The sequence below is a fragment of the Callithrix jacchus genome, chromosome 20, assembly GCF_049354715.1.
Source record: "Callithrix jacchus isolate 240 chromosome 20, calJac240_pri, whole genome shotgun sequence".
Classification (NCBI taxonomy): Eukaryota; Metazoa; Chordata; class Mammalia; order Primates; family Cebidae; genus Callithrix; species Callithrix jacchus.
The window spans coordinates 19,498,847-19,519,589 of NC_133521.1; the positions used below are offsets into that span (position 1 = coordinate 19,498,847).

At 35.9% G+C, this 20,743-nt stretch overlaps 1 protein-coding gene across 5 annotated transcripts in view; it reads right to left on the bottom strand.

Annotated features, from left to right (window-relative positions):
• Positions 1-20,743, bottom strand: part of CDH8 (cadherin 8) — a 394,777-nt gene that overhangs the window by 128,087 nt on the left and 245,947 nt on the right. For all 5 annotated transcript variants that reach the window (XM_008985982.5, XM_035282357.3, XM_078358200.1 and 2 more), the window contains one exon: positions 12,845-12,981. In XM_008985982.5, coding sequence (XP_008984230.2) covers positions 12,845-12,981 — 137 coding nt within the window. The remainder of the gene's footprint in view (positions 1-12,844; positions 12,982-20,743) is intronic.

Consider the following 20,743-nt stretch of genomic DNA (forward strand, 5'->3'; position numbering starts at 1 on the left):
AACCAACACTTTTCCTAACCAATTTTTCTTTATAGTGTACTAGAGCTGTTTATTTGTTTTACTAAGCAAAAATAAAGTTTGGACAGAGAGGATCTAAAAAGTCAGAGTCCCTTAAATGTCAAGCTCAGAATAATCTAACGGAAAGAACAGATTGATGAAGATTTGTCATTACCATTGTTAAAAACAGTGCTTGCTAATTGAAGACATGTTTAGGTCAAGTGACGTATGTGTGTACACATACCCACACACACACATATTCTGTACATCAACTCGAGTGAGTTACAGCTTTTTATTGAGTATTATAGCTTATTTTTAACCAATAAGAAATAAATTATATAGGGTGAGGAAAGTTTTTCTCTCAAGCAGGTAATTTTTTTGTTATTATATTTTAAGTTCTGGGATGCATGTGCAGATCTTGCAGGATTGTTACATAGGTATGCACATGCCATGGTGTTTTGCTACCTGCATCTCCCCTGCCACCTACATTAGTTATTTCTCCCAATGTATCCCTCCCCAGTGCCAGAAATTTTTAAGAGAACCTAGACTGGAATTAATATCTATTTGACTGCAATGTACAAGCTTTTTTCCTCCTCTCTTGTCATCCACATCTCCTTTCTCTAGCCTAATGTTATGCATTCACTGTTAAATTATGGCAACAAGTGTAGAACACACTTCAGCATCATTCTGGGCTTATTTGAGAGGGCAGGAGGAGCACTCAAACTCCAACATCAGTGCCTCATTTAAACTCTAAATTATTTTAAAACTTCAGAATGCAGAGGTTTCTAAAGGTCCAAATTCCTCTGGAACAACATTCACAAATGCAAATGTTAAATTCCTAACTGTCACCTGAACCTCCCCCACCTAACCATTCCATGCAGTTACCTTGGTGGGGATGAAAGCCTACCAATAATATCTCATTGTGTTCAAAACGCCTTTATAAACAACTGGATGAAGGAAGGCTGTGGAAAGTATGGGTCATCTTTCCTTAATCTGATTTGTTGATATCACACACATTATGTCTTAATAGCAATTGGGTTTTCCCTAGGAGATGAGAGATGCTACATGTTCAGAAATTGGGCTGAATCATGAAACAATGCCAGGATTAAATCTGATGAAACTGACCTCTGGTATATTTCCTTTATTAGAAGAAATAACTGATGGCATTAACACATGCAGTTATTGTGAAAATTAAATATGTTAAAGGGCAGAGAAAGGGTTAAAATGCTGCCTAGCACATAGAAGCTGCAACACTTTTAATTGTAATTATATTTGTCCTTGTTGTCAAGGTTTACGATCTCCAGCAGAATTTGTTTTTCTTGTTTCCTCATTAGTTGTAACCAGATGCCAATTTCTGTTTATTCAAACTCCATCTCTAATGCAGTTTTAGTTTTAGCCTGAATTATGTCTGCAGGGATTATGGCTAAGGTTCTCAAGGCATGGTCCCTGGACCAGCAGCATCAGCCTCACATGAAAACTTGTTAGAAATACAAATTCCTGGCCAGCAAGCTATGCTTTAACAAGCCCTCTAGGTGATTCAGACACACCAAAAAATTTAAGAAACACCTTCCTTTCCTATTCTGTATGTCATGGATTCACTACTCCATTCATAACCTATTCTGCTTCTGAATTTGAATGCTAATATTCTGGGCCCTATATTTTCCTATTTCAATGCATTTGATGGGCCCTTTTAATGTGGAGAATAAGATGATTTCCTTGATCTGGCACCCAAGGCAACTATAACATCACTTAACTGAATAGGCTTTACTTAAATCTTTCTAGCCATATCTACTTCATATTCCTGATTTCCTTCATCTCCAGAAGATAATCTACATTCTTCTCTTGAATGAGCCATTTCCCAATTTTTAAATGTGTCTCTTACTGCTACTTCACAACCCTGACAAAAACTCCTGCAAAGAATCTTCACAGAGAATACTGTCTCTCCCATGTAGTGGAAAAATCTCACCCTACTTCACACTACATACATGCTTTTTTTGTTTGTGAATGATTTGCCCAAGTTTTAAATGCATGTCTCTAGTTTGTTGACCCTGCTTTGCAAAAGCTTAAAGCAGTCATGCCTTATTTTCTAAGTGCTCACTTCTTAATGTATCGTTGGTGCACATGGAAAACTTACAGAAATGAGCTGAATCCTATCTGTACTGGGTATTGGTGTATTGTTTATATAATTTTAAGAAAATAATACAGATCTGAGAAGATGGAAGTACTATGTTTTTGGAAAGAATTGCTCTGTGAGTTTTGGATCTGTGTGGACCTGTGGCAGTGGCTCCACATCTCAGAGTATGGTTCCTCATCATTCCTCCAAGGATTTCAGTGTGGCTGAAACAGACAATACGTCTCCAGAAATCAACACGTGCCTAGCCCAAACATGCTGCTCGAAGGATATTAGTTTCTTCTTTCTTAGCCAATTTGAATTGCAGGGTAAACAGTATTGGCAGCCATAAAAGGAGCAGGCATAACTTATTCTTGTGACAAATAGCATAACCTTTAAACTTGGGTGACATGTGACGTGAGTCCTTGTCCTATAGAGGCTCTAGGAACCAGAAAATATTAGCACTACAAGCAAGTGAGTAGAGTAACTGACACTCCAAATGAAATAGAAGCCAAATTATCATCATTTACATGCCGCCATCTGGCTAAGGGGCTACCTGACCTAGTACTGAAATGCCAGGTGGGTGGGGGTGAATAAAGATGGAATTGGTGCCTAGTTTTAGCCCCAGAGCTTTGGACTAGGGATTCCTGTAATCAGAAAATGTGCTGCGTTTTCATTCTTTTGGCTTTGCTGCTTTGTAACCTGCTTGCACTTGCTCAATACAGATCAGACTAACTGATAAACGGACTTGTTAGGTAATGAAGTGTGGGCTGGCATTATTGAGGGCTTGCCTCCAGGCTCTCAGAAGGGAAGAAAAAAATCAAGGGTCCAAGATCAGAAGCCTGACTCCTAAGGGAAAGAGACAGGGGACCTGAGGCTCCTCTCTGCCAGATCCTTTCTCGTGGTCTCTAACTCCCAAGATTGGTTAATATTCTGTGGGGATCCTTCCCTGTGAACAGTCAGTGCCCCACAATTTTTGTACAAGGAAAGCACAGTTCTTTCTGTCCTTTCTGTCTCAGCTTCAGTTTCAGTCACTCAGAAAAAAAAAAGACTTTAAAAAATCCAGAAAGCCATAATGCATGTGTGCCTATCTGCATGGGATTTTTAACAAAGAGCATGTGGGGTATGTTAAAACAAAGATCCTCCCTGCCAATCAATTAATAGTGTCTGTTTGGGGTTAGAACTCATCAGGGTACTCCCTCATGAGACTAATTCATTATTTCCTTCTTTATTCATTTATTCATTTAACGAATATTTTTGGGGAGCCCCAAAGCACTATGGTAAGCCCCAAGGATAAAGCAATAATAAAATGTTACATGAGAACAGGAACCTTATCTATTTCTCTCCTTAGAAATGTGTTTTCAAAATCTCAACCAAATTAATATGGATTATAAGGTTTGACCAGTCATTTGAAAGAAAATAAACGTGTAACAAAGTGAGAACTTATAGCAAAGGAATCATATCCAACCACAGTATGAGGAAATAGGAAGTAATAAGTGCTAATGCTTACAATAGTATGTATGCAGCAGTTGTTCTAAGCATCATAAATGCAATAATAGATGTAATTAGTTAATATAAATTATTATTTAAGATGAAATTCTAAGGAATCTATAGTTAACCAATTGATGGCTGTTAGAAATATTGGACAACGTGGTGGCTCACACCTGTCATTCCAGCATTTGGGAGGCTGAAACCAATGAATTTCTTGAGCCCATAAGTTTGAGACCAGCCTAGACAGCATAGGGAAACCCCATCTCTGTTTTTAAATAAATAAATAAATAATAAAATAAAATAAAAATGAAGAAAAAATAAATAATAAAAAGAGGAATTTTGTGTTCAATCATTTTGGACCAAATAAATAAGGGGTTGGAGCAAAGAATTTTGAATATGTAGGCATTATCCTGAGAAGAAGATTCTGAAAAGAAAGCAGGAGAGCAATTATGTGGAAACTACAAATCAATATTCCTCAGTCTTACATACTGAGATTCAGCATCCCAGTCCGAAGTATATTATTAAAAAGAAAAAAAGAATGGCCGTGCTATTTCTAAACTCCTCTCATCACTTCTTTTGCCCTTGTAGCTGTTCTTGATCATGTGACTTGCTTGGATCAATGAACTATTATCAAACTGGATGCAAATAAAGGCTTGTAAAGTGCTTGCTCACCGGGGCTCCTTGTTGCTTTGCTGCTTCTTATAACACTGAGAATATAATTAAAAAGCTAAGCCAGGCTACTAGAGGATTAGAGACAAGCTATATCTGCTAGTGCACCCTGGACTAAACAGCCCGCCATATATATATATATATATATGTAAGGCCAAGATTGACCTCCAGCCCCACATAAGCCATTAGCTGACCCAAAAGTACCAAAACCAATTGAAATCAAAGGAACTGTCCAGCTGCTCCACAGAACCAGAAGAAAAACACTATTTTAAGCCACCAAATTTTGTCATGGTGTATTATGCAGCAAAGGTGAATTAATACATAGTACCATCTCCATAGGACTCTTTCAGCCCTCTTTCTCTCTAAGCCCAGGTGGTTTCAATAAAGGAAAACAATGAATGACAAATAGCATCCTTTAGATGCAGGATTGAGATGATAGGGAATGTAAGAGGTGGCAGGCACCAGGTTTTATCTGGAAGAGGATAGAGAGGAGGATAGAAAAGGAAAGGCAGGGGAATGAAAGAGAAAAGACAAAGAATATTATCGAGTCCTCACCATACCTTAAGCTCTGTTTATGTACTTTACTTGCGTCATCTGATTAAACTCCCAAAACAAACTTCCAGTATAGCCACCGAGGCTTAAAAAGATTGCATAATTTATTTAAGCCACACATTTAACATATGTTAGACCCAACGTTTGTCTGGGCAATTTGACTTCATAGGTTATGTCCTTAACTAATAACCTCTGTTGCTATAAAAGAATTGTTAGAGCAATGCCAATGACCTTGGTTTTGGATGAGGAAGGGACATTTAAAGTTACCAACCTGGACAAGATACTTGGGAGTGAGAGAAGAAAGAAGATACTCCTACTGAATATACATAATTGAGGAAAATTATGTCCCCAAATAATCTTAAAGTGATAAGTTCCTGAACAAATACTTTGGGAGATTCTCTGGATGAAGTTGGGCAGTTTTGCTTGATGACAAACATGGTTACTCTTTGGCAAATTTTTATTTTTATTTTTATTTTTTGAGACAAAGTCTTGCTCTGTCACCCAGGCTGGAGTGCAGTGGTGCTATCTCAGCTGACTACAACCCCCACCTCCCTGGTCCAAGCAATTCCCCTGCTTCAGACTCCCAAGTAGCTGGAATTACAGGAGCATGACACCAAGTCCTGATATATATATATATAGTATTTTTTGTAGAGAAGGGGGGTTTCATCATGTTGGCCAGACTGGTCTCGAACTCCTGACGTCAGGCAATCCACCCGCCTCAACCTCCCAAAGTGCTGGAATTACAGGTGTGAGCCCCCATGTCTCGCTGGCAAATTCTTTTTAATTATACAACAATGATAGAATTGAGTTTATATTATGATTAATACTATAATAATTGATATTAGCATTGACATTATCAAGATTTCCTTAAGTTAGGCAAGATGATAGCACTTTAATATATTTACTCTAAATCACACAACTCTAAAGGTGCACCAACACATTACCCATTGTACTAGGCTTAATACATCAGTAACGAAATAATCTGTACAATAAACCCCCAAGACACAAATTTACCTATGTTGCAAACCTGCACGTGTACCCCTGAACTTAATATAAAGTTTTAAAAAATAAATTTTCCATTTTATAGATAGCAAAACTAAGCCACCACAGAGAGAAGTTAAATAACTTAACAACAGAGTGAGCATGGATAACTGAAAACATAATGATTCCCACCTAGCAAATAGATTTACGAGCCTGGTTACTTAACCACTACCTATTCCCTTCAACTGCTGGATTGATATCTGCATTTTCTCTCCCAAGTCCTAATGACTTCTCCATCCCTAAGGAAAACAAAAGCCTGAGGGGTAAATCCACCCAATCTTATCCTATCTTTAAAATCTGTTCAGATATCTAGGGTCTTTCCTACTTCCTTTTATCTGGTAATCCAAACCTGGAGATGACCATTTGCTATGAGTGGCCAGTTAGCAGCAACTTGTATCTGAAAAGTTGGCATTCATGTTTTCTGCTTACCTTCTTTCTATATTTTGTCTATAGTTATCTACAGTAAGAGTTATCGTTGTGTTTGGAGAGGGTGGTTTATAAGGAATGACCAGGGCAAGACATAGGTATCAGAGATCTCTTATCTACTCGTATATTTTAGCTTAGGACTGAGAGGGTATTAATCACACTGGCATCCTAAAGGAGTGCCTTGCTAAATCTAATCCTCCATTCTCAATCTCAAACAGGTTCTTTCTAAGTAGACTAGAAGAAGCAAAGGGAGGAAAGTTGAAAGAAAGAGGTTGTGGGAGAAAATTAGTAAAATGGTTGCAGAACAACGTAAAAATCAGGGAGAAATTCCCAAGTCAAGCCTACTGCTGCCTACATTGCAGTGGTAGCTAGAGAGTCACAAGGATTAGAATAAAACTGACATGGGCTATGCACAGAATTACATCCATTTCGTGCCTGCGTCACTTACCTGCTTGGACTTAGAAAGACATGGACCCCAATTCTTTCCTGTAGGGCATCATGTTTTGGATGCTGATTCCCTCCCCAGGAAACTGAGGCTTCCCTTTCACTTTCCCATATTTTAGTTTTCACTTTTCCGCGCTATATCTCTCTTTGCTAAGAATACTGATCTCCAGCTTAGAGCACCTGCATAACTATCTAAAGCGGGGGATCTAGATAGGAACTTGCCACATGACTATATTCCAAGACAGGCTTATCAGTCTTACTGCTGCAACCTGTGTGATATTTGGGAGCCCCCTAACCACCACTGAACCTAAAATTCAGTTCCCACGGTAGACTCTTATTACTTCTTCTCTTCCGTGAGTGTTATCTAACTCAGTAACAGCTTCTCTCCAACTATCTCCACTTCACCCTGTACAAGGGAATGGCTATCTATCTTTATGAAGCTCTCACTCTATGTCATAGGCAATATAGAGAGATGGACATATATTAAGCACAATCTTGCTATAAAATCTAAAGTTTTTAGTAAGCATGTGCCTGCTTCATTATGAGGGTCATTTCTTAGCCATTGATCAATCTACCGTGCCTGAACAAACCTATTGTCTATGCAATGCAGAAAACTGCACCTAGAAGTAACACACAGGCCATGATTACCAACTATTTTGTTGCAGGAAGGGGAAGGGTAACAGATAAAAAATTAAATAAACCATTTTAAGTGAAGCCGTTATTCAAAGGCCAGGATAAGGGCTGTATTAGCCATAAGACCATACACTATGTATCTGTCACTTTCTAAAGATTGTAGGCAAATTATTTGCTAATAGACATAGTACTGTCATTTTATTTCGATTCTCACTACATTCACAAATTGAAAGAATAATTAGTTCCATTCACAGATGAGGAAACTGAGAGTAAAAGAGAAATAACATACCCAAGGTTACATGGTGAAGATGTGGCAAAGACTCCAACTCCATCCAACTCCAGACCCAAGATTCCTCTAGACAATGAATTGCCTATAAAGATATATTTTTTTCTAAGCAGTCTGGGTTGGACAAAGCAATTATTCTGGCAACTGGGCCTTGTGCCAGGAAGAAACAATCCTTAAGTGCTATAAAACTAGTGTTTTCCCTGGGAGATTTAACCATCATTAGCAGAAAGCTTCATTTGCAATAATGTGTGCAGCCCGCTGTAGTGGGCCAGAGCAATGCATTATCACTAACTCAAAGAGATTAATTTAATGGGCAATTATATGCTTCCTGCTTTGAAATACTTGCAGGTAACCAATAGTACTTGCTGCAAATGCAATGCCAATTGTTCACTCCCAGGTAAAGAGTGTCAGAGAGTTTTGCAACTTTCTGTTCCACACCCTCACCATCTCTGTGAAGGACACTTTAAAATCAGCATTCAGTGCATCTACAATGCCCCTGCAGAGACTTTATTCTATGCAAATTGATTCCCACATTCTCAGTATTCTTTACTGTCTAATGGCTATAATCAGCATGGGAAAATTAAAAAAAAAAAGACCAAACAAACCAATAATGCCTCATCTTTCATTGCCTCCCTTTGCAGTATTGTCAAGTTTGAATGTACATATATATATTTGTGTGTGTGTGTGTGTGTGTGTGTGTGTGTGTGTGTGTGTATCTGGGAACAAAGAAGAAGTTGTGAGAAGTAAATTTCTGAAACTCTCCCTTGAGATTTTAATTCAATAGGTCTCCAGTGAAGTCTAGACTATTTGTTTGTTTTAAACAATTTTCTAGACAATTCCAATCAATGTTCTCCTTTGAAAAATAACCTCCTAAAATGTACTATACTGTGTTCTCTATTCTATGTTCCTTAGTTTTCTAATCTATAAAATGGGACTAGGATTCTGGTTGTAAAAGGTCCAAAGCTCTGCTATGCTCATTAGGCAATATTCTTACTCGGTCTCTGTAATAAAATGCGTACTTGTTCTTTCCTTCACTTCACCCTTGTCCTTGCTCTAGTCTTCTGCTTTGCACAGAAAAACTATTCCATTCACTTGATTCAAGAAATGATGTACCAATATTAGAAGCTCAAATTGAGCAAGAAGATAAAGAGGAAAGAAGATAGAAGTGAGGTTTCTGTGGAGGGTGTTTAAGGACATATATTCTGCAGTTAAACAAAGGTCTGATCTTGTGCCCACACCCCCATCCCTTGCTCTCTATGAAACTTTGGCAAGTAACTTAACCAGTATCTGAGTTTTTTTTGCCTGGAAAATGCTTATTGTAATAGTAGTCACTTTTTCAACAAATATTATGAGAATTAAATGCATTGAAGGGCTTTCCAGTTTATTTTCTCTCTCTTTTTTTTTATTATTCAGCTAAATTTACATTGACTCTTCATCATCATGGTAAACAGCAGCCATGTCCTGCAGTTTCAGGGAATGGGGTTGCTACTAGTAGAGATACTTAGCAGAGATATGCTATACAAGCCTAATCTCTTGTTAGCACATGGGCATCTACCTGCCGGCTCATGTGATAAGATGTGCCAGTTGATCATGATGATAGCATAGATCTAGTACCACTGAAATACTTGGGTAATAAGCACAGTGAAACATCTCAGCCTCAGTTAAGTGAATCTGACACAAGAGGATAAAGAATGACATCTACATACTCAATAAGAGATAACCGACGGACTTCTCTAAAATCCACTTTTTAGCCTAATTTCATTTGTTAAATCTTTTGTCTGATGAGACAGCATTCTGAGAGTAATTTTAAATTGTTCTCCCTGGAATAACTATTTCTTTATCCTTATTAGAACCTCCTCCTATGAGGTTCTGTTATTCTGAATGGTTTTAAACATTCATCTCAGATGAATACTATAAATCTCCCTTTAATATTTTTTCCCCAAGACATGGTCTGTGGCTTTGGAAGATAAACATCATGTGATGGGCTAAATAATCAAACCAAGTCAAAAAATGTTTCTAAGCTATGTTCATAGTAATTTCAATTTTTTAATTTCTCTGTGATCTTATGATTTCCACTTCCTTTTATGATTAAGAACAAAGAAGGTTTAATAGTACACTTAAAGTTTTCAAATTTATGCCACCCCAGCTCATATTTTACAGCTAAAATTTAAAGCTCTCATTTGTATTCTCATCCTTGTTTGTTCTAAGAAAGAAATCTGCAAATATTCAAAATCAGACAGATCCTTAAGATTACAGTTTAACATTTCTTAAGATGTTTAATCTGAATTAAGCATGTTTTTTGGCCAAAGTGCACCTGTGTAGTTTGTTTAGTTTTCAATCTCTGACCAAAAAAAAAAAAGATGTGACAACTCCCATCAACCCATCAACTACTATTAATCGATTTGAACAGAGTCGATGCTTGTTTGGGCATATATTTTAAATTCCCCATAGTTTATGAATCTGAAACATGATTGAATCATTCCCCTAAAAATGTGAAGAAAATGTTATCTGATCTACCTTTGATATTATCAGTAATTTGGTTATATTGGATTAATAATTAATACCATTTAAAAATCTTAACTATTTACTAATATACATAAAGTCTTGATTTTTTCATATGTATTTGGAAGTAAGTTTTAATATAATCATATCCTCATTGAGGGAGGTCAGTAGCTGTAGTTATTTTCACACCATCAATGTGGAATTGTTTAAATTCCCAACACTCCCAACATTATCTTATTCCTTACCTCTGTGCCTTTCTTTATGGATAGATCAACAGGTTTCAATCTACCCTTTCATATGCAGGTACTCCCAGGGCCACTGGAAAGAAAACTCCTAGAGGGAGCAGGATTTATGCCTACTTTAGTCCCTGCTATATCATCAGTCACTAGATGAGTGCTTAGCAATAATAAAGAGTTAATAAACAATTATTGAATGAATGAGCAAATGAACATCTTCCCCGACTGAGCTTGGTAGCCTTGTCACCCTGCAGCTATCAGCTCATGCCCTGGAGCGGCTGTTTTTGTATCTGTTTTTCTTATTTGTCTGGGATTTCTTGAAAATGAGTCTTCTGTTTCTGGATTGTCCTGAAATATTTCTTAAGTAAGTTCTCTGTGTATTCATTGTATTGAGTACATTTTGCTGATAACTGATAAACCTTGATGGATATTTAAGTAAAGGAATCTAACACATTTTTAAAAGGTGGAATGGGCCTTGAGCGTGGATCATGTTTGTAATTCCAGCAGGAGGATCAATTGATGTGAGGAGCTGGAGACTAGCCTGGGCAACATAGTGAGATCCTGTTTCTACCTAAAATACAATGATTAGCCAGGCATGGTGGCTTCTTCCTGTAGGCCCAGGTACTGGGGAGGCTAAAGCAGGAAGACCACTTGAGCCCAGGAGATAGAGGGTGGAGTGAGCTATGATAGTGCCACTGCACTCCAGCCTGGGCAATAGAGAAAGATCCTGTTTCAAAGGTAACATGAATTAAGGTTAACTCTACTGGATTGTGTTCAATATATGAGAAAATTATTTTAAAAGTAATTATTGGCTATACACATTAAAGAAGACTGGTTTTTTGAGCTTTTTATAAAGCCTTAAATCATCTAAGTAGATACAGTTTTTCTGAGAGGCTTAAAGTAATAATCAGTCTTCAACATAATAAATTATTAAAAAAAATATTTCTACATCTTTCTGAATGTGATTAACACTTCTAATAAATGATAATCACCAAAATGGCATGCTTTGTTTGCTTCTTCTCTTTAGGTTACAAGGGAAAAATACTGTCAGGGTAAGACACTAGAGAAGAAATTAGTACTCCTAAGGCAGGAAAAACACAAAGTTTCCAAAACTCTGTCTCTATCCAAAGCCAAAGTTTGATAGTGTGGAAACTACCCAATTGACTGCATGTTCTCTGCCTGCACTCAAGGCTGCTGTAAGAAATAAACATTCTTCACTCTTGAATCTTCATGATTTCACACAAGTGTTCTTTTTATAGGACTTGGTAGAGGACATTCTCCTCGCATCACAAAGCCAGAAAAAATAATGTTTCTTTCCTGAATGCCTGGATTACTCTTTTCTAAAATATAAATTAATTATTTTTCACAGAGATATTTCCTCTGTTTTCACATGAGCTGCTAGACAGTAGAGTGACTTTTAGGGCATATTTCCTACAATTATCATCTAAATTCCTCTACAGAATATGTGTGACCATGAATCCTTCCAAGCGTTGATTTTTATTTTCTTAATCATATTCCCTTTACCATAGCTCCCTTGGAATTTATTGTCTCCTTTGAATTTGCTTACAACTTTGAAGGACTCATCCAGTCCTTTATAGAAAATAGATATTCAGATAATAAACAATATGTATTTTGCTAGGGAAAAAAAAGTGAACATTACGTCCCTTTTCCATATTTTTCTATAATAAAAGTTGGTGAGGTAGATGTAAGTTCCCAAAGACAATGTGGCACCAAATTTCACCATACAGCTATTGTTTAGAGAGTCCAGAATAGTTTTATCAAGTGCAAAGATGCTGTGCTCATTAAAAGTTAACAGAAAGATTAGCATGTTATTTGAACAACCCTAGACTCTCCTCCCCTAAAATGAAATAGCTTAAATGTTTTCACAAAATTTATGAAAAAATTTACGTTGAATTTATATTGAAATAATTTTAAACATTCCATGATTACTGTATACAATACATTAAACTCAAAAAAACTAAACAAACTTATCTATAATTTCTCCTAAAATAAGGAGTATTGATAAAGTTTTCTTCTATATTTTCCATATGTGTGCATGTTTATATTTAAATATGTAATTATTTCTATAGTGTATGTACTATACTATCTATATATGTGTGTCCAGTTATTTAAATTACAGTGTACAATTCTTGAATTATTTTTTTACCTGTTGTTTTATGCCAAATCTTTTCCTTTTACTTTAAAATGCAAAACATTGTTTTTAATGACTGAATAATGGGTATAAGAATGTTTCCTTCTCACATATCCTGAAACATTTCAATAATTTACTACAGTGTAAGTTATTTTGTGTTGAGATGATACATTCAAAGGCTCCTTGGGAACAATAAAATAAGTTCCAATGCCAAGGTATCCATCAGAAACAGGAGCTGCTTACCACATGATGGATATGCATAAATTGAACTCACAAGCAAGAAATGAACAAACCCAGGCACTTACTAATTTCAGTAGCAATGATTGTTATGTTGTGCCATACACTTAATTCTCTGTCAAGTGGTGTTGCCAGCGTTATCTTCCCATCATCTGCATTAATGTTGAACTGCCTCTCCAGGTCAGTATGCCGGTCGATGGAAAACCTACAAAACAGACACATCTGTAATCTACTTCAATGTTTATATGATCCATACATTCCACAGCAGACCTTTAGTAATCCTTGGAGAGCCATAGTTGTGAAGTCAAATGAATTGGGAAACTCAGTAGCATCATAATTTATAAAACAAAATGACTAAATCAGGCACAAGAAACTTAATAATTATTGTCCAAGGAGCAATTAGCTGCATATGCAACATGAAGGTCATAAACTGCCATCAGTTTCAATAGGTAGCATCTTCAAAAATGGATGCTGATGAAGAGTTAATTGGACAATCCATCACATTTATTGGACAGCTTATGATAATTAGCAGTTGCCACAAAATATCATATGAAACAATGAATTCAGCCCAAAGCAGGATGGCACTAGGCAGCATGTTATGTATGTCCATTCAAATAAAATATGTATTTTGTTAAACTTTGATTTGACTATACTGCGTTTATGGGATTTCATTTTGTTGGTGATGGTGGCCATTTGTTTTGTTTTGTTTTCATTTTAAGTGAAGTGTGCATTTAGGTTTTCTATTAGTCTCAGTCCATAGAAAACAGATAGTTGTTGATTCTATGGTTGCTTTTAAATAGTAGTTTATTCTACAGTTAATATTTTCTTATGTTTTTAACATATTTACAACACTACAGTTTACTAAATTAAGAATTTCAAAGAAACATATTAGTAGTTCTTTTACCAAGAAAACTCTTTCAGATAAGAAAATATGTGTGCTGTGTGGTGTCTAGTCAAACTGCTTATCAGGGCCACTAAGTATCCAGGTAGTATCAAGAAAAAAAAAAAACAGAAATTATTTTTTATCACATTTTATTAATACTTTTTTTTTTACACCAAGATTAGCTTCCTGGCTATGGAATGCTGGACCCAATAAACTTTAAGTTTTAGAGACTACAAGGTGGACTTAGAAAGATTAGCCCATAAGTAGGCAATAATGCACTAAAACAAGCTAGGATGGAGGCCCAAAGAAGGATGTATGCAACTGCATTTTAGGAAGAAAGACTGAAGAAGGCCTTCAAGATTGAGGTGATGGATTAGGAAATGCACATGAAAACTCTCTATTCAATGATACTCATTAAACTCAAATCTAGAACATGGTCTATGTTAGTTAATACTGAGCATAGTTTTATACATGTTCTTTATAGATAGTTTATTATATGGCAAAGAAGAAGACTATGCCATTACAAGAAAATAAAAAAAATAAATTCTCCATAATCTTCCAACTAGAATTTTGTATTGCTAATATTTCAGTAGAGTTAATTGAAAACATCGTGTATGTATGCATATGAATATGCATCTACCAATTTGTATCAATACCTACCTATGAAGAGAGCTAGATAAATAACTATACAGCTATTTACTAGTTAGCTAGCTAGGTGTATATAGATAGATATATGTATATATATTTTTTCTCTTTTTAGCTATTTCCTTTTCATTAGAGAAGGTATGCATATCATTTACACCATGCTCAAAGGTCATAAAAAGACCTCCTTGTTAAATCCTGCCTACCAAAGACACTCATCGTTAAAGACTTTGGAGTAATATATAAAAGGACTTAATTTTATTAGCAATTTTACTGAGAAATCATTTTAAAACCTGATTGTAAAATGAAATAATAACTACCCATTTAGTAATGACTTAACTACAAATATAAACTAAGACACTGACTTGTACCGATACACTAGGCGTTTACAAATCATTCCCATCCCCACTCCCCAGGTTAATTGAAGAAATTCAGAGAAAATTTAAAAACTGAGATAGGTGAATTAACAGTGCTCTCAACAAAATCCTGAACATGAGGATATGTTTATTGCGAGGTGTTTAAATGTGTTGCATTATGAAAAGAAGACCAAAAGCCATTTTCCTGGGGAATAAGGGTGGTTGATTCGACCAATGATATTCCAAGTTTAACTGTAAAATAACTAAACAGACATGTGTTTTGCTTCAGATATCATGTACATTCTGACTCTAAAAAGAGCTAAAAATGTGTCCAGAGGATTAATTATCACTCTCTGCATCATATTCATAAAAAAAACTTTGCAGGCATTTCTGGTTCTAGTAATTTTATTATCTTACTGCTGATATTTCACACATCCATGCATCAACCAATTTCCCAGAGGCCACAGTAAACACGAATCAGTCTAATCACTGATACTCATGAATCCCAAATCAGATACATATTCCACGGCTATTTGGTTGCTGTCCAGTAATTGCCTAGAATTCCTAGCCCCAAAGAAGCATTGGGAGCAACAATGGGGTATTTGGAATTTGGCATTAAAAGAAAAGGTTTTTGTTTAATACCTTATTCAAATATGTATCATGCAGAACTCAAATTTGTATCAAATTATATCTCTATCACTTATGTATTGCTGTTTCTAGGATAATTAGTAAATTCACTGAGTGTGAATTTATTTGCTGATGAAATAGGAATTATTTATATCCCACAAATAGTTGTGAAGACTGACAACAAAGCTTAAATTAATATCTGGCTCTTAGTATGTATTAAAAATAGGCTCATCATCATCATCATCTCTTATTAAATGATGTATTAATAAACTTCCCTATTTAGAAGGTAGTGAAGAATGCCCCTTCCTTAGCAATTTATAAATGACAGAAAACTTTTTTAAAAATGCATGCTATTTAACTCCCATAACTCTAACAAAGGCAGGAATATTTTTCTCAGTTTTTAAAGTTTCAGATCATGACAGACTTTATGGGGTGAGTCATGGGAATTTATAAAACAGTCTATAAATACAGTCCTTTAGTGAGATCAGAGGTAGGAATGTCATAATATTACAAGATTACACAATAGAAGAAACTTGATGGGAAAGAAATGACTTAGTTTAAAATTAACTTTAAAGTCTACCTCAACTATTTTGGAAAACTCCTGCTGCTTCTATAGAAACTTCACACATTTTATTGCCTAGTAGACTTTATGATAACAGCTCTCAAGAATGACTAAACAGCACAAAAATTCTGACTCAACATTTTGGTCAACAAGCATGTATGAAACACCAAATTTGCACCAAGCACAGTGCTAGATTCCTTTTCATTCTCCCACCCTTCTTTTCTTGGTTTCTTATATAATGAATAACAGAAAAATAAAACTCTTAGAGACTAGGACATTTTAGGTAACACAACTGTTAAACAGCGGAACCAGAATGAATACTCACATCTGAGTCATTGTGAAGGCCTTGCGTAAACCAACCACATAAAGGGCTTACCCTATTCATGCATAAAATGGGGATAGTAATAATCCCTGGCTAACAAGATTGCTGTGAGGATCACATGAGATGGTAGGTGTGGCACACTTCACAAACACGTGTGGGCTGACTGTTGTGCATACCACAGTGTGAAGGACTCTCATATCATTTGTTATCATGGTGACATCCTTGAATGGCATGTACTCAATTTTCTGAAACCCAAACCAGGACACAGCATTCTTTGATTTGAATGTTTGTATGCTTCCCAAAATATAAACGTTGAAATCCTCACTCCCAAAGTGACAGCATTAGAAGGTGGGCTTTGGGGAGGTAATTAGAATCTGAAGCCTTCACAAATGAAATTAGTTCCCTTATGAAAGACCCCAGAAATCTAGCAAGTCCCCTTACTCCATTGATTGTGTGCAACCTAGAAGAGAGCCCTTACCAGGACCCGATTACCTTAGCATGCTAATCTTGGACTTCTCAACCTTCAGAATTTCGAGTAATTCATTTCATTTTTCTTTCACTTTAAATTTAGAGGTACATGTGCAGGATGTGCAGGTGTGTTACATAGGTAAATGTGTGCCATGGGGGTTTATTGTATAGCTTATTTCATCACCGAGGTCTTAAGCCTAGTATCCATTAGTTACTTTTCTCTAATCTTCTCCCTCCTCCCACCCTCTTCCCTCTGGTAGGCCCCAGTGTTCCCCTTTATATGTCCATATGTCTCATCATTTAGTGCCCTCTTATAAGAGAACATGTGGTATTTGGATTTCTGTTGCTGCATTAGTTTGCTAAGGGTAATGTCCTCCAGCTTCATCCATGTCCCTAAAAAGGACATGATCTCATTATTTTTTTTTACGGCTGCAACGTATCCTATGGTATATATGTGCCACATTTTCCTTATCCAGTATATTATTGATTAGCATTTAAGTTGACTCCAAGTGGTTTTTCTTGTGAATAGTGCTGCAGTTAACCTATATATCCATAGGTCTTTACAACAGAATGATTTATATTCCTTTGGGTATACACCCAGTAAAGGAATTGCTGGATCAAATGATATTTCTGTCTGTAGGTCACTGAGGAATAACCACACTGTCTTCCACAGTGGTTGAATTAATTCATATTCCCACCAACAGAAGAAATTGATTTCTATATAGTTCATAATACATACAGCCTATTTTGTATTTTGCATTTTGTATACCAGTCCAGATGGACTATAAAACAGAGTATAACAAGTAATTATTTTTCTCATTTTGGAATATACTGATATGAACATATCTTAGACACCTAAATATTAAAATGCAATATCTAAGTAAAGATGATTTATTGAATAAGATGATAAGAATTTGGATCTTCCCTGAAAGTCACAGAATAAAAGCTTCTATCTCCCATGCTCTTTATAAGCCTATAGATAACACTTAATCCACCTTCATTGCCTCACAAACTCTGCTCTGCTGCTTGAAGACATGACCTGGATTTCTAGGTGTTTCTTCTTAGATTGCCAGGACAGTCCTAGTCCATAGGCCACTCACATACTCCTCATCTCCTCACAAAGAACATGCGTCCTCAGCCTGGCAGCCTGAGTTCTCATCTTAGTTTCGTCAGTAGCACATATGTGATTTAGTCAGGTTATTACTGGTCCCTGACCTGTAAAATTGGGATTATAACATAATTTATGAGCTTTAAATGAGGTAATGCTTATAAAATACTTGCTGAGGGCCTGGCACCAAAAAATATAAAATAAAATAAGTTCAATAAACATGTATTCTAAAAACTTTAGTGTTAGCATTATTTATAATGAAAACACAATAAGATTTCTACTGATAATTCCCTGCCCTTTCCTAAGGTCCAAGGTAGTTTTCTTTTCACTCTTTACTTTTCTGTCTTTAAAGAAGTTTATCTGGATTTTTATGTTAGTGGAAGCAGGAAAAGAGGAGTTCAGTTTAAGTGATGAAATATTAAGTTGAGAAAGGAGAATAAATAGAAACCAATCTCTGTATTTCTGGTACAAGTATTTTTTTCCATTTTTTTTTCTAACCAAAATCTCTGTACTTGAACTGACCATTGAAGAGTCAAAGGTTAATTAGGTTGAATTTTGTATTCATATTCAGTAGCCTATAAGCTTTTCATCTTAGTCATAAGATTAATCACAAAATCAGAAAGGATGTCATTTTTGGAATGTTCTCAGCAAATGCTTGCCCAATCACCCTCCTCCCTAACTCCATACCACAGCTATGCCAACCCCATCTCTAGCTGCAAAGATTCAGTCTGCTTTCTTCCGGTCCTCAGAGCTGCCACCATACACTCCACCATATTAATTCCTCCCCTCTCTGTCTACTCATTCCATTATGTGATAAAACTGCAGCATCAATAAAGGACAATACTTCATTACAAAACTCTGATACAGGCTGTTTCTTAAAGCCAATTCACAGAAAATACTTTCAAAGAAAATAAAAGAGTGAGTTAAAAATAACAAGTTTGAAGTAATGACTTAAAATTAAGAATTGGAGGTATCTGTATCATGTAATTTCTCAGGCATCATGATTTGGGGTAGATCTCTCAGAAGCAGATCCTCAAGTCACTGTTTTCCTGTGATTCTCAGCATCCTTCTGAGTAGCATCACGTAAAACAGAATAAAAACAACCTGAGAAGTCAGAGAGTCTTCGGTGGAATCTCACCTGGGGGAGTAACATTGAAACCTCAGGTTGGTGCAAAAGTAATTATGGTTTTTGCCATCTCTTAATCTCATATGTTCATCTATATGTAGCAGAAAATGTCTACTTCACAAGGATTGCTCTGCAGTAAATGAGTTGATAAATGATTCACATTAGAAACAAAAATAAATAAATATAAATGATGAGCCAATTATTCAATCTGTAAGAGTTCTCTTAAAGCCCAAATTGACTGGTGAGATGACCATCCAAAAATAAAAAGAAATAAATAAGAGCTACTAGTCACATGCTTTATTAGCTTTAGGAAAGACAGAACTCCTTATATGACACTCAAAAAGTATTTCCAAACTCTTCGTGGTGTTTGTCTGTACCGGGGTTTACTGTTTTCAAAATATCTGCTACTATAGATAGCCGCATAATGCACAGGCTTCAAGCAAAGAGATGAGAAGCTACATTGGGTTTCCTTGCTCACATCTTACCTACAGGAGCCTTTTATACCTGGCCTTAGACTTTGCTGATTGTCTCTTTCTTAAGAATTTTATCTCCTATTTTTCTATAAACATTTGCCTGGCCTTTGCTCTTTAGGCACAAGAAGATAATGTTTGATTCATATAGCATCACATAGATTGGAATTTTACACTGAAGTTACAAAAAAAAATGCTTACTGAAAAAATGTGCAAACATTTATTCAGCATGGAATATTATCATGTGTGAAATATAGTGCTAAAAATATGAGGAAAAGGAATAGATGGAAGAGAAAAAGAGAAATAAAAAATGGAATCGATGAGAGAGAAAAAGAAACAAAAAAGAAAGAATTAATTTGGATCCCACTTTTCATATTGAAAAAGCACAATGTCTTTTACTTTATTTAAAAAATGCCTAGAATTATTATCTTTAGGATTGGAGTTTCTGTTCTAATTTCTTGTGAATTGTGCAGGTACTGGATTTGCTGCTCATTTGCAGAATTTTTTGAAATGCTTTAGACAGAAGAAATAGTTTTGAGAAGAAGAGCATGCACATTGGAGAGTCATCTTCCTGCCACAGTAAGAAGAAACTTCTCATTAACACAGTGGGAAGTGACATGTGAGAAAATGGGCTCCTTGGGTCATGTTAATATCAATTCTAATGATGGAAGTTTCAGAAATGACAGTCCCTTTCTAGTTCAATAGATATAGTTCAGAAACTGCATTGCCCTTGATAACCAATATTCACAGGAGCCCTATTTAAACTTTCTCATTTTTAATCCAACAAGCACCCTGATTGGCTTTTATTACCACCATTCCTCTCATCTATAGTAGCTTTTCTTGGAAGTAAATGCTAAGTAATTCATTAGTTTACTTTGTAGAATTAAGGATACAAATGCAAGAAAATTCCTAATGGCTTAGCACGTTGTTCAAAGATAGTAACCTAACATACAGCACCCTAACCACAGACACAAGCTGATGTCACCATTTCATTCAATTCAGAGTAGCTTGGAGAGGTCAGAAGTAAATTTAAGAAAATACACTGGTGTAGTGGTTGACAATAGATCAAAATAGCCAGCTGAATATTATTGTGTTGGGGAAATAACATACTTCTGCATTACTGCCACTATTGATACCAAATAGATACTTTTACCGGAATAATATGTTCCCTCAATTAAAACAGCTCAGCTGCATACATTTCATACTGATATTTGGCACAAAAATTCCAACTCCGTGTCCGTGTGTGTGTGTGTGTTTGCAGACTTACATTAGATTTTTTTTTTGTTGCTAACATATATTTATTTAAAGCATCTCCTATCTCCTTTCCCTCAACCCATACCCAATGCTACATATCCACACAGAGCCTCCAACTCCTACTCTATTACTTTTGGTATTTTGCAATA